The sequence below is a fragment of the Arabidopsis lyrata genome (genome assembly GCF_000004255.2).
Source record: "Arabidopsis lyrata subsp. lyrata unplaced genomic scaffold ARALYscaffold_5, whole genome shotgun sequence".
NCBI lineage: Eukaryota > Viridiplantae > Streptophyta > Magnoliopsida > Brassicales > Brassicaceae > Arabidopsis > Arabidopsis lyrata.
In genome coordinates, this window is record NW_003302551.1 from 14,924,994 (window position 1) to 14,938,556 (window position 13,563).

The 13,563-nt window shown below is 32.7% G+C and overlaps 2 protein-coding genes across 2 annotated transcripts; both read right to left on the reverse strand.

The window, feature by feature from the left end:
• Window positions 1-1,885: 1,885 nt before the first annotated feature.
• Window positions 1,886-5,225, reverse strand: LOC9313793 (protein ASPARTIC PROTEASE IN GUARD CELL 1). The gene is made up of 12 exons (XM_002877679.2): window positions 4,773-5,225; window positions 4,578-4,698; window positions 4,062-4,489; window positions 3,793-3,949; window positions 3,592-3,674; window positions 3,404-3,503; window positions 3,183-3,255; window positions 2,899-3,075; window positions 2,656-2,780; window positions 2,468-2,569; window positions 2,290-2,387; window positions 1,886-2,206 (listed from the first exon to the last, which is right to left on the reverse strand). Exons 1-12 carry the CDS (start codon window positions 5,045-5,047, stop codon window positions 2,044-2,046), a joined length of 1,902 nt encoding a protein of 633 aa, XP_002877725.1. The 5' UTR covers window positions 5,048-5,225; the 3' UTR covers window positions 1,886-2,043.
• A 526-nt stretch (window positions 5,226-5,751) lies between these two features.
• LOC9313794 (transcription factor MYB44) lies at window positions 5,752-6,862 on the reverse strand. The gene has a single exon (XM_021026629.1). It carries the CDS (start codon window positions 6,796-6,798, stop codon window positions 5,905-5,907), a length of 894 nt encoding a protein of 297 aa, XP_020882288.1. The 5' UTR covers window positions 6,799-6,862; the 3' UTR covers window positions 5,752-5,904.
• Between the last annotated feature and the right edge of the window lie 6,701 nt (window positions 6,863-13,563).

Consider the following 13,563-nt stretch of genomic DNA (forward strand, 5'->3'; position numbering starts at 1 on the left):
TTTAACTGTAATCCGTCCAATTTTCACGACACCGGAGATGATGGAGAATTTTCATGAACATATTTAAAGTTGAGGGGTTTCTTTACGATTCATCTTTAGTTGAGGGGTTTTATTACTAAAAACCCTTTCTTAATATTATAAAACCTATAAATAGTTTTGTAGGACCTTTTAATAAAAACTTATGGGCTTTTAAATACAAAGTTACAAATTAATTATTATCTTTAATTGTAAAATTATAATTCAATAAAGTATGTTTATCTTGACATAAGAAACACTATTTTGCTGAAAATATATATATTTCAAAAGAAAAAACTTTTCAATTAAATCTAATGTCTTGGCTTTGATTTTTAATTTTTTATGAAAAAATTTGTCAAATCATAAAGGTTTATTGTGATTTATTTATATGGAAAGTGTATGCTTTTTAAGATTTTGCGTAGGGCACTTAAAATTATCGGACCGGCACTCCCTAGGAGCTATAGAAACAGAGAAGAGAGAAGAAGATACTCAGCAACTATTTCTGAGAGACCGACGATTTGATCGATATTACTGAATCTAAAAGAATATTTTGAAGGTTTTTAATCCCAATTTAATTTGGCAATGTTGTTGCAAAACATTATTTTGATTTTTGTTTTTTATATATGTAAAAACCTGTTAATAATAATTTTTCTAAAACATTTTTTTTTGGTTTTGCTAAAACTAATTTATTCAATATTCTTTTTCCCTTTTTGGTTTATTTAGTTTCCCTATTTTGAGATTTTTCTTGATTCTCAAATGATCTTTCTAAATTTTTTGACAGCATGAGCAATTAATATATTACTGCCTAAAAAATATTAAATGGATTCCTTTTTTTCTCTTATTTTGAATTAGTTAAATTCAATACATTTGTGTCCATTTTTAGGAACTGAATGCACATGGTCACATATGCCGAGAACACAAACTGTTGTATCCTCAGCTATTGCATGGCCAGCGAATATTGACGTTGACCAGCAAAAATATTTAAAAACCATATTTTTATTTATTTTTAAAATAAAATAAAAACAAAAAAAAATTATTTGGTGTTGTATAATTAAAAAACACATTATGTATCCAATATAAAGATATATATATATATATAATGCATTAATTCTTATAATATTTAGTTTTTCAATTTCAAAACTAAACTAAAGGAATTATAAAAACTAATAAAATTTGCGTATGTAATAATTGTGTTCTAGTAATTCTGTAACTGTCTTTGTAATAACTCTTTTAAATCAATGAAAGTTTGTTTTTGCTGAAAAAAAAGGAATAATAAAAACTAATTTATAAATTTTTAAGATATTAAAATTTAAATTAAAACTCAAAAAATCTTATTATAATCAATTAAGTAAGGAAATTGTTTCCTTTTATATTATCAATTAAAAAATATTAACTTCTTATGTATTAAACCTTAAATAAAATATCAATTTTGAATTAAATATTTTTTACCGTGCAAAATTTAGACTAAAGAGTTATACATTCAATTGTTTTGCATATTATTTCCTAATGAAAGTCATATGTATTGTGTTTGATTCTAATGATTTTCATTGTAGGAATTTTTTGTTGTTGAAAAATATTAAGTAGTAGAATTATTTTGTATTTAAATAAATCAAATAAGAAGTTAATGTCTTTTAATTGACAATGTAAAAATAAGCAATTCCCTTAATTAATTGATTCTAATAAGATTTTCCGGTTTTAGTTTAAATTTTAATATCTTAATTTATTATTAATGATTTTTATTATACTTTTAGTTTAGTTTTGAAATTGAAAAAAAAAAACTAACTAGTATAAGAATTAATGCTTTAAAAATCTATATACAAAAGGAGATCCTTTTTCCATAATAAAACAATAAACTAAACCAAAGGAGAAGCTTCATAAATTAAAACGAAAAGTTGGCATTATTTACTAAACAATAAAGATCAGTAAGACAGTTGGGATTCTGTTTTTTTTTCTTGAATAAGACCAAACAGCTTTGCTTTTGTATGAAAAAGATGAGAATATAAAAATAAGGTACCACCAAGTTCTTTATTATATAGGTTGCAGTTCTTGCTCAGCTACTATAGCTTCATCAACAGGTTTGTATGGAATTGATGTTTGTTTCCGTTTCCATATCAACCAAGCTCCATAAGCTGATAATCCGATAATTACAGGGATGATCCCAATCGCGATCACGGTAATGTTGTTATTCGTCCTAGACACGAAAGGAAAATAATTTTCTTTTTGAGACAATGAGTGATAATCGTTTAGCTACGGTTAAGAATGAATGGCGCGTACCATTTTCTTGGAGGCTCGAGTTTGTAATTAACCAGCTGATAGTTTCCGAAGATTTCAGGAAGCTTGATTTGATGATTGGTAAACCGGGATACTATATTCTACAAGAAGCATAATGGAATGTCATGTGAGAGGATAAAAATTGAGCAATGTAAGGCGAAGTCTGTTGTGTAATCGTTACCCTTGCTGTGACATTTGAAAACCAAGTAGAAGGTTCAGGAGGAACAACAACCATTCTGATGAGAGACTCGTTTCCTTTGGAGGTGAGATTCGATAAACTGACCTGTGACAGAGACATTTTCACCCAATATTAGCAAACACAGTGCTTAAGGCTTTACAAGTTATTGTGTGGTTATCAGTTTGGCTCACCTGTGAAGATTTGACATCGAGCTCCTTGGAGAATATCTTGGAGAGCTCTTCAATGCGAGGTTTCAGATAGGACGAATTGACTGTTAGTTGCAAATCAAGGTTTATTTGACCAATTTGAATCTCCCCTGAGGTAATTAGTGCCACACCGTTAAAAACATCAGGAGACACAGAAATAGTTTCTTTTTCAGGATGCAATTTCCAAGACAACAGAGTTAAGATGAAATCTTAGGGTGCTGCGCTAACCTTGGATATCGCTTGATGAATTGCGGGATGGATTTGAACCATTTGAAGGCAAAGTAGCAGGTGGTGGTGCACCATCGATATGAAGCCTATCCGATAACTCCGAACAATTGGTTCTCCAGAATCCAACCTTAGAATTCTCACGATCATACACAACAAGTGTATTGCGAACCACAATTCCTGATAATTTAAGATAATTTGTAACCAATAAATCTGTTGGCAATACAATGAAAACAAATGAAGGTAGCCAGAGAAAGAAAAATAACAGAGTCATGACATCTATTTACCTCCTAAAAGAGTTGTATGATCTTTTCCATTTGGAAAAACACCGAGACAGTATGCGCCATGCACCTTGGAATGCTTTTGTTGAATAAAAAGTAATCACATCAGAAACTTGATATCAGCTGCTGATTTCAGGCTAAACCAACACCAGACACAGAGAGACTATAATGCTAGCTATAGAGATCAAATGTAACTTCATAAGAGGTTTTAGAGCCAAAATTCTTACTCGAAACATGTAATTTTCAGGGGACAACAGCCATGACTGCCCACTCTTAAATATCATCTCGACTGATGGGAATATCTTCGAAAGTTCGGAGACATCATTACTTCAGCATAAACCAATTTAACAGTCAGTTACTTCCCTTGATTGAAAGTTATGATATAGATCACAAGTTTGCAAGAGATAACAAATACCTTGCAGCGACAAGGAAGCAAGTATCTTTAAAATTTGGATCAGGACCATCAATCTGCTTCAATGGGGAAACTTCTCTCATTACCTTCAAAAGAATAAGATAAGATCCTAATGTAAGAAAAGGGACACAGAAACAGGGAACTTAACCAAACATTAACAACTCTCAGAAGAGTTATAAGGGTATAAAACAAAAAAAGTCTTACAGCTTCCTCAAATGCCGCAAATGCTGCGTCTGGAAGATAAGCATATGTTGTACCACTGTCTAAAACGGCGCCATGTTCCCCATCAAAGACTCTAGAATTAAGCGACAATTTCTTCCCAGCAACACGTATCCCCGTCAAATCTATATTGTAATATGGACTGTCGCCATCCCGAAACTAGAGTAAATGTGTGAAATGTATTAAACGTATTTGTTAGGATTATACAAGATCCCATTCACCAATCAGACAAAGCATTCCCCTTGGAAACATACCTACGATCAGGGTCCGAGTCCGTGAATATCATATCAGATGGATAATCAAAACCGCCAAGAATCATCGAACCTCCACCAACATCCATCCCTCCATAACACAAACCAAAAGAGTTGCTTATCAAACCTTTATCCACCAATTGATCCACAAGACTAAGATCCCCTTGACCTAATCCGATAATTCCATCAGCACGTTGACTATAAAGATCACCGGTTTCAACAGTTTCACAACCGAAAACAGCTCGTTGAGGTGTCAGCTGGCTTTCATTGCCAAATGATATAAGATCTTCTCCAAGCACACCTTTACTACTACTATGTTCCGCATACTCTCTCTCGTAAACACATTGTTCCTTATCATCATCACAATTACAGTCCATGTTACACTTCACAGGTTGATAAGTACTAGACAATTCTGGCTGAAATTTCGGGTCCTGATCAATAACCAAAAGAAAGTCTAAAAAATTGAACTTTACACGAGACAAGACACAAGATTTGATATTTTGAATAAGTGAGTATTACCTGGTGTTTGCCACATTGTTCACAATCAGAACAAGGAACATAAGTAACAGTACTTCCAGAATCAACTATAAGAGCAAACATTTGTGGCGGTGTACCAATCCAAAGCCTCGTTGTGTAATACCTACAAATTTTGATAATAGTATAAAGGAGACATCTTTACACGGCCCAGATCGGGAAAATATCTGAAGTTTTTACCCGTTAATAAGAAGATCGTCGTAGAGTCTCATGCGAGAGTGAGGCAGTGATTTTGAGTCGGATTTGTGGAGTTTTCGATGGGGAATTGAGATGGATCTAGAAGAAGAAGAATTTGGTTGAGAGAGGAACAATGGGAACACCAAGGGACGTCGTGATCTAGCGGAGGGAGAATGGTGGAGGTTGTTTTCACCAGCTGTGATTGAATAAGGAAGAGAGAAGAAATAGATTAGGATTGAGAATGTAGCGCCGATTGATGAGATCGACGGCAGTGCCATTTGATCTTCCGGTTGAATTTTCCGATGTGATTTGACCGTACCGTCGGAGAAAATTGGAGGGGAATAAAAATAGCTGAGTGAGGGAAGAGGAGAGAGTCGAACGTAAACTTTAGATCTACGGGAAACAAAGCCGCTTTTGCTTTTGAGACAAAACCCAGAACGACGTAGTTTTGGGTTTTTACTTTTTAACGCGCTTTTCTAATCTTTTTCTTTTAACATCACTGTACAAACGTTTTTTTTTATATACTGCATAAATTTTAAAAATCTTCACAATAAAAAAAAAAAATGTAGAAACAGGCTTTATAGATTTAAAAAGTAAAAAAATGATTTTCTAGAAATTCATTAATTTTCGCAAGACTATAGAAAATTTCTGTAAATTGTATAAATAAGTATGTTAGAAAAATCTGATTTGACCGTGTAATGGTTTATACAGAAATTATTCTAGAATCTAAACTTTGGCTATGTCATGTTACAAGGTCTCACTAATCACGATTACTATATAGCACTATTACTATATGAGGATTTATATAAACATGGAATTATTCTAGAGAATATGTAAGAATATTTCTTGTTATCCTACATTTTGTTGACTAACTCAGTATAGGTCGCATTGTGTGATAATGTCTCACTAATCATGGTTCAATATTTAAATTTAGTTACTAACTTGTTATATATAGATTTTGGTTCTATATCATCAACACCAGTAACAAAAGAGAGACATTTGAGATTTAAGATTATTCCATAGAAATTTTAATTCCTCTGTACATTTTTTTTATAATTTATTTAACCATAAACCCAAAAATGAATGCTTTTGAAAATCCCCAATCGATTCGAGTTCCTAAACCAAAGTCCAAAACCTACTCAACCTTAGGTGTTATTATTCCACAATCCCTAAAACCTCCGACGACGAATCCACCACCACTCGTTCTCTGCATCTCCGCCATGTAACTCCTCACTTCAGCTTTAATCATCTCTTGCACCACCGTCATAAACTCACCTCTACGTCCTTCTCCTCCTCCTCTCTCCTCTACATTAATCTTCATCTGACTCTCAAATCTCGGAAACATCAACGCGTTGTTGTTGTTGTTGATGTTGTTGATGTAGCTCGAACTCGTGTTCTCAGCTCCAGGTAGTGACAAACTCAACGAAGTCGTCGGATCCTCAGAAGACGAAGACATTTCAACCGGTAACGGCGGAGGGGGAACACCGGAGAATCCGCCGGAAATCGGCATTGGTTTAAAAAGCTGAGCAACCGGAGACGACGGAGACGGAATCGTGCTTGAATCACTAACATCGAATCCATTAGGACTCTCAGTATCCACCGGAGCAAAAGCAGAATCAAAGCTAACAGATCTCCTCTTCTTCGGCCGATCCTCCTCCTCATCCGTCTCCGTCACCGTCATCGCCGTCACCGCCGCCACACCTCCGCTGCATTTCCTCTTAAGCGTCGAGTTCCAGTGATTTTTAACGGCGTTATCCGTACGACCGTTGAGAAGACGAGCAATCGTCGCCCATTTGTTACCAAACTTAGCACGAGCCGTTACAATAGTCTCATCCTCCTCCGGCGAGAAAGGACGATGCTCAACCTCCGGGGATAACTGATTACACCACCGTAATCTACACGATTTACCAGATCGACCTGGAATCGATTTGCTAATCGCCGACCAATTCCTCGGACCGTATTTCTCCACCATCCTACGTAGCTGCTCATCTTCTTCTTGACTCCATGGACCTTTAACACGATCCGCCATTGAAACAGATCTTTTTTTGTTTGTTCAGAGAAGAAGAAGAAGGTTGGAGGAAACTGAAGAGAGGAGAAAAAAGGTATTTATAACAGAGAGAGAGATAGAGAGGAGGATAATAACCGGTAACCGGTAGAGACGGTGGAGAAAGTCATGGCCCCAAGGGCACCGCTTCTTCCACGCAAGCGGTTTTGAAAGTTTTGGGATACAGCTGTAGGTGAACACGTGTCGTGATCTCGCTGCGTCTGTTTTTTGTTATATGGAGCGTGTGATACAGTCGAGGGAGAGAAAGCGAAAGAGAAGTGGATACACGCGCGTGAGAAGCGAGTGGGGTAAGTTGGGAAGTTAAAGCGACAAAATCACGGAAACCTACAAGGAAAGGAGCTCTGATATTATTCGCACAATCTGAGGTGAAAAATTAGAAAGCTGTTTTGAATTTTATTTGAAATTAATAAAATATCTGAAACGATAACGGTTAGGTTTGGCCGTTTGGGTAAAGACAGTTTTTTTATGCAGATTTCTGACTTTTTTGACTGGACACGCCAGCCTGTATACTAATTTACCTTTTTCTGAAACTTTTTTCCTTTTATTTATCTTGGAGAATACAAAACGTTTAATTTGAATTTTTTTTTTAACTACATAAGGTTTAAAGTAATGGACCGGGAAATATTGGAGATTAAAATTTGATCACAGTTTTTAGGAAAAAAAAAATGTTTTCTCATATATTAAAAAAAATTATATTTTTGTTAATATACTGTATTATTGTTTAATTGGCTAATACATTTGAATAATAAAAACAGAATTAGAAATTTTGTCAAAAATCTACATGAAAGTATAAAACGACATTTCATCTGACACAAAAAATTAAATCGAAAACGACATATAGTTTGAAACGGAAAAACTTTTAATTAATTTTTTAAAAATATTTGACTGGTTGAACTTAAAACTATATTCGTAACGCTCTAAATTGGTTGTACTTAAAACTATATTTGTAACGCTTCTGACCACTGAAATTATTATTTTGTATACTTTTTTCTATTCGTTACCGTTATATTTTAGTATGTTATTCATTTTTTTTTTATCTATTGTGAGAATACAAAACGTCTAATTTTGAATTGTTTTTGAATCACATATGGTTAAAGTATAATTATTGAGCAGGTACTAATGAAAAATTAAATTTTGATTAGATTTTTTTTGTTAATATTAACTATTTTTAACTTGCTGAATAGTAAGGATCTATTGGAAACGATTATTATTTTTAGTTTTAGTTGTTAAAATATTGACTATATATTTTAGATGTATAGACTTTAACTGATAAAATTTTAAAGTATTGAAAGTGCTTATCAATTAATATGTTTTGAGCGATAAAATTAATATGTTTTATTTTCCTGACTGAAAAAGTTTAGTTTTAAACTGCTGAATGCTACAAATTTAGGAATAGTAGCTAACATGGAAAAACTGTTAATTTTCATCATATAAAATAATGTGTATAGAAATGTAGTTCAGCTTTTTCGTTTTCGGTTTTTTTGAAAGACCATTTGTAATTAGATATGGTACGTTTTTAGTGTCCCAATTCAAAGTCATACACCATTTAGGAAACTACATTTATATGATTAAATACGATTAATATTCTCTGTTTCATAAACTTGTTACAAAGAAACGGCCACACAAGATAAAAAGTAAGTGGTCGGAAAAAAAAAAAAACATTTAATTTTGATGACATGAAGAAAACGACAAAAGAGTGTTAGGCAAACTGGAATGTGAATGAAAATCATACTATTTATTTATAATATATAGTTTTTGATTGGCAAAAATCCAGGCTGTAATCCTCAACAAACAACTAACTGTCGTCCATTAAGCAAACTGCCACGTGTCAGTTTTTTTGGACTGTTTTATTTGAAATTGTGTGTAACTGTCTCTAACGTTAGTAACGCACTTTAAATAATACTCTCAACGTCATTTGCACCTTCTTCCCAACCTTCCTCAAACGGTTTCACAACTATTTTTTTATTTTATCTTTTTTCCGTCTTTTATGTCAAATTAGTAACAAACTAATTTCAAAAACGATTTTTATAATGTCAAATTATAAACGGATTACCGAAATTATTTCAGTTTTTGATGTTGTTGGTTTTCAGTTTACTGACCAAACTCTCTCTTAATGGTTATTTCTTTCCTACTTATACATTCTTATAAAAAAAAAAAAATTATATATATAAAATAGGCGGACGAAACATGGTTTTGGCCAAAAAAATTTAAAGAAGTAATATGCATAAATCATCATATCCTGATAGACATAAAAATATCGTAAATATTTTTGGTCTCACAAAATTCATGGTCAGCCCTTGTTTATATACTCACTTGTTGATAAAAATTAACTATAATGTTTACTTTTTATTATTATGTGGTTTATTCACATTCTATCTAAGATTTTTTTTTTTTTTATATCTTTGGATAGACAATGTTCGATCTATAACTAATTTCTACTACGCGGGTTAATGTGATTTAGTGGAATCGAACTCCGATAAGAAAAACGGAGTCAAATGGACTTAAGCATTTGACTAAAAAGACATTTCCATTCTATCTAAGATTTCTAACATGTCCTATCTAAATAATGGTTTGTTTGGTCTATTTCGAATTGAAATCTGACTACATGATCCACAAAAATATCTTATTTAGGATTTTTTTAATTTGGATTAATTGAATTAAACAATAATACCATGTTAAGTTTTGTAAACTTTTAAATCAAAATAATTAGACATTAATGTATCATAGCTAAGCTATGGATCAAACCTGGCTTTAATACCGCTTCATTGGCTTATAATGTAAACTGATACGAGAATTACTAAATTAGTAAATCGGTTCGTGTCACTTAATACATTATTAAGATCCATTTTACTTCCGATCTAACATTTTATTTGGGTCAATGTATAATTGACACGTACTTTTGCTGTACACTTAGCTAGATTTTGAAAGATGCACGTGAACATTTGGTGAACACATATATCTGAGAGACGGTGCACGATGTGGAATAATTCCAACAATGTGTGTCTTAGAAAAATTGTAATTAGAATATTGGTAATAGGTTGTTGTCAAAAGGAACAAGACGGTGCACGATGTGAATATATAAATAAAACTACATAATCTGCTGTTTGTTGTTACGTTCCATGCTTCGATTGTCGGGTTTGTTCTCCTAATTTTTAATTAATTTTTGTAAGGTTTGCCTAACAAAATCGTTTGATATATCTAAACAACGATAAGCTTTAAATTAACAAAAAGATAATATTAACACACGGTGGTAGGCTAGTCGGTGTAATAGGCGGAAAACAAATATGTGACTGAGTTCATTGTATATATCATTATAGACTTTCGAGTTAATAGACAAACCCCAATTCGCTTAACATTTAGTGGAATTTTATATGAATGAATATTGTTAATCTTGTCCCCAAAAATTCGCATGAACATATATGTTTGATGTTTCCTAAACATATACAAGTAATAGATTTATTAGGATATTATTGTTGTTGCGGTGAGTCATATAGAGTGATAGTTGTTCCATTTAGCCAAGCTCACTTGGTAGCATGGGTTCGATACCACTCTCCTCCAACGAAATTTAATGTGTAATGAAGCTCATGTAAGGGCATGACAGTGTAGCTGCAAAGATTAATATTGATGTAGTAAGAGATTGTATAATCCCTTGCTCCCTCTCTGCGATGTAGGACCAATTCGAATCATATCGTCAATTGTAACTGCATTTTGGATATATTTACTAATCACTTGACCAACAATTTTATCTCTTTAAGAACAACTATGACCAAAACAACAACAAAAACTTAAGTTTGTATGAATGTATAAATTTATTATTTTAGAATGATATATATATATATATATATATATATATATATATTTGTGATTACTAATGTACAAATTTTGTTTTGTTTGAGAGCATACTAATGTACAAGTTAAACATCACTAAATGTCCCATCTTTTTGTTATTTTTCATATAGTCTGTTGATTCTTTTCTTAATATCTAAAACTTTTCGTAGCTAAAAAAATAATCACAAAATTCAGGAGATCAAAAGGCAAATACATAGAAGTACATGTAATGAGTCTAAAGACAAAAGTATCCATTACATTTTTACTTTTGACCGACGACACTATACATACCAATTTTTATTTTTACATACCATTTTTTTTTTTAATGAGATTTAGTGTTCAATTGGTTCTATATTATAATATATCATGTAATATGTTCAATCTATAAACATTTTATATTTACAGAAAACATTTCTGTTTAAATTCTTTAGAGAGGTTGTAGACAAAAAAATACTAAAGAAAAAAGACAAATTTTAAATATGAAGAACATTACATCAAAGAGTCTAAATTTTTAGATATAAAATAAACAAAATAAAATGAAGAAATTGAGTAAGAAATGGAAGTAAAATAAGAAGAAATTTAATTGTTTATTTTAAGAGTATGGTTAGTGGGTGTTGTTTCATACATGTTTCCATTTCTTCTTCTTTTTACTTCCTTTTATTAATTATTACATAATTAAAAAAGTCAAACTTAAATCCATGCAATATCATCTGCGCATAATTATCGTTACATACATTAAAGCTTATAAAAAATTTAAGGCCTTAATGTTTGTTTTTCATGGAAGGAGGCCGTAGGCTAGTGTTTCAAATTTGCTAACGTGGCCACGGCTCTGTATACATTAAACGGCTTCACTTTGAAATTTAGCCGCTTATTCGCCAACTAAAGACTTTTCCGTACTGTCAACAACACGTGTAGGATATTTCATGTGAAACACCCACGTGTATACTACTTACATGCACGTGTGCTTCTAAACCTGTCAATGGTTAAACCGGTCAGAATTCAGTATCAAGAAAACGATTTATACTGAATGGGCCGTATAAATCTTCCTTGGTTAACTTTTGGCCCAAAACGTATATCATCAAATACGTCATCATCTAGTGATGTCATCTAGTTTAAGTTGGTCCAAGTTAAGATTAATCATCATTTTGAGATTCGGAGTGCTATTTTATTTCAAACATTATGGAACCTCATATGATACTTAGTTAATAGTTTGCATGCTTGATTCAAGATTTAGGGTCTAATACGTCGACGAAGATATGACTTCTCGAAATGTTTGAGACTATGAGATTTTTAACTTTAGGACTGTGTTTCTTTAGTCGTCTCTTAGCTGTCTAGTAATGAATATTGGAAAGATCAAATGTTGGATTTTCAGTGGACTCATCATAATCAGAAATGATGATGAAAACTTTGGTTTGTAATGAATGTCATAATTTGATAATTCCAGGTCCCACCAAATTAATAGATTCATAAGTTTAAGATGTTTGATATTCAGGTTGGGTTCATGTGGGTGGACGGAGGTGCGATAGCCCGTACCCAACGATTAAAAAAAAAAAAAAAAAAACTCGAACATTCAAAACTATCCTACCCAAATTTTTCGGACTCCGAATTTGTTTTTGTTTTTATTGGAATTAGTGAGAGTGTTGTAAAAAAACCCGACTTGTTATCTGAACTAATGATCCAAAATTTCAAACTTTTTCTATTAGAATTTGCTAAAGAAAAATCACTCTGAAGCGACAAATAATCTTAATTAGGTCGATCCTGTTAATGATACACTGATTAATAATATGCATATGTTTGCCTTAGGGGAACGATTGACTCTTTAACATTCATGATTTATGTCTTTAGAGTTCATAATTTGTGTTGGGTTTTTTTCTCTTTGTTTCTTGAAGTATTAAATATAAAGTTTCACATAAGATCTCTGAGATGACAGAACCAAAGTTTTATGAGTGGTTTGGTTTTGGTACATTCACTCTAGTTCAACTAAAAGCTTCAATTTTGTTTTCTGTTGAATCTCTTCAATGCTATTTGGTCCTGTGTGATAACAAGACTCTTCATGGAAGGTGTTTATTTAATGTTTTGACATGACATAGCAATGGCAAGAAGTAGATAAAGTGATATGTGTACGTATGTTATGTGTATATCCCAACCTGTTTGCTTTTCACCACAACTGAATAGAACACAAGTACTTGGACCAACCCAAGTGTTGGTCTCTCTGCATTTCCTCTCAAATCAAACCCCCCAAAAATAGGAAGTTAGGAACCAAAATAAATTACAAAATATAAATATAAATATTGGAGGAGGAGCTAACAAACTCTCTAGTAGGCCTGGGCAAAATACCTGGAACCGAATACCCGAACCGAAAAACCCGAACAATATCCGAACCGAACCCGAACCCGATTTTTAAAAATACCCAAATGGGTCCTAACCTCCTACCCGAAAAAAACCCGAACCGAACCCGAACCGAATCCAATACCCGAATGTACCCGAATGTACCCGAATACAAATATACACCTAAAAATATTAGTTATATTTATATTTATAATACCCGAAATACCTAAAATTACAATCATAAATCCGAATATATTAGGTGTTTTAGATATTTTTGGTTATATTTGGGTACAGAGTAACCAATGTATTTTCGAGAAATCGGGTATTTCGGTTAGATTTGGGTATATATGAGTTAAAAACCCGAACCCGACCCGAACCCGAAAATATTTCGGGTATTTTTGGTTATTTTCGGGTATTTTGCTTTTTTTTTATTAAAACACCCGAACCCGAACCGAACCCGAACCGAATTTTTAGAATACCCGAATGGGTCTTGACCCCCTACCCGAATAGACCCGATACCCGAAAAAAAGAACCGAACCCGAACGGGTACCCGAATGCCCAGGCCTACTCTCT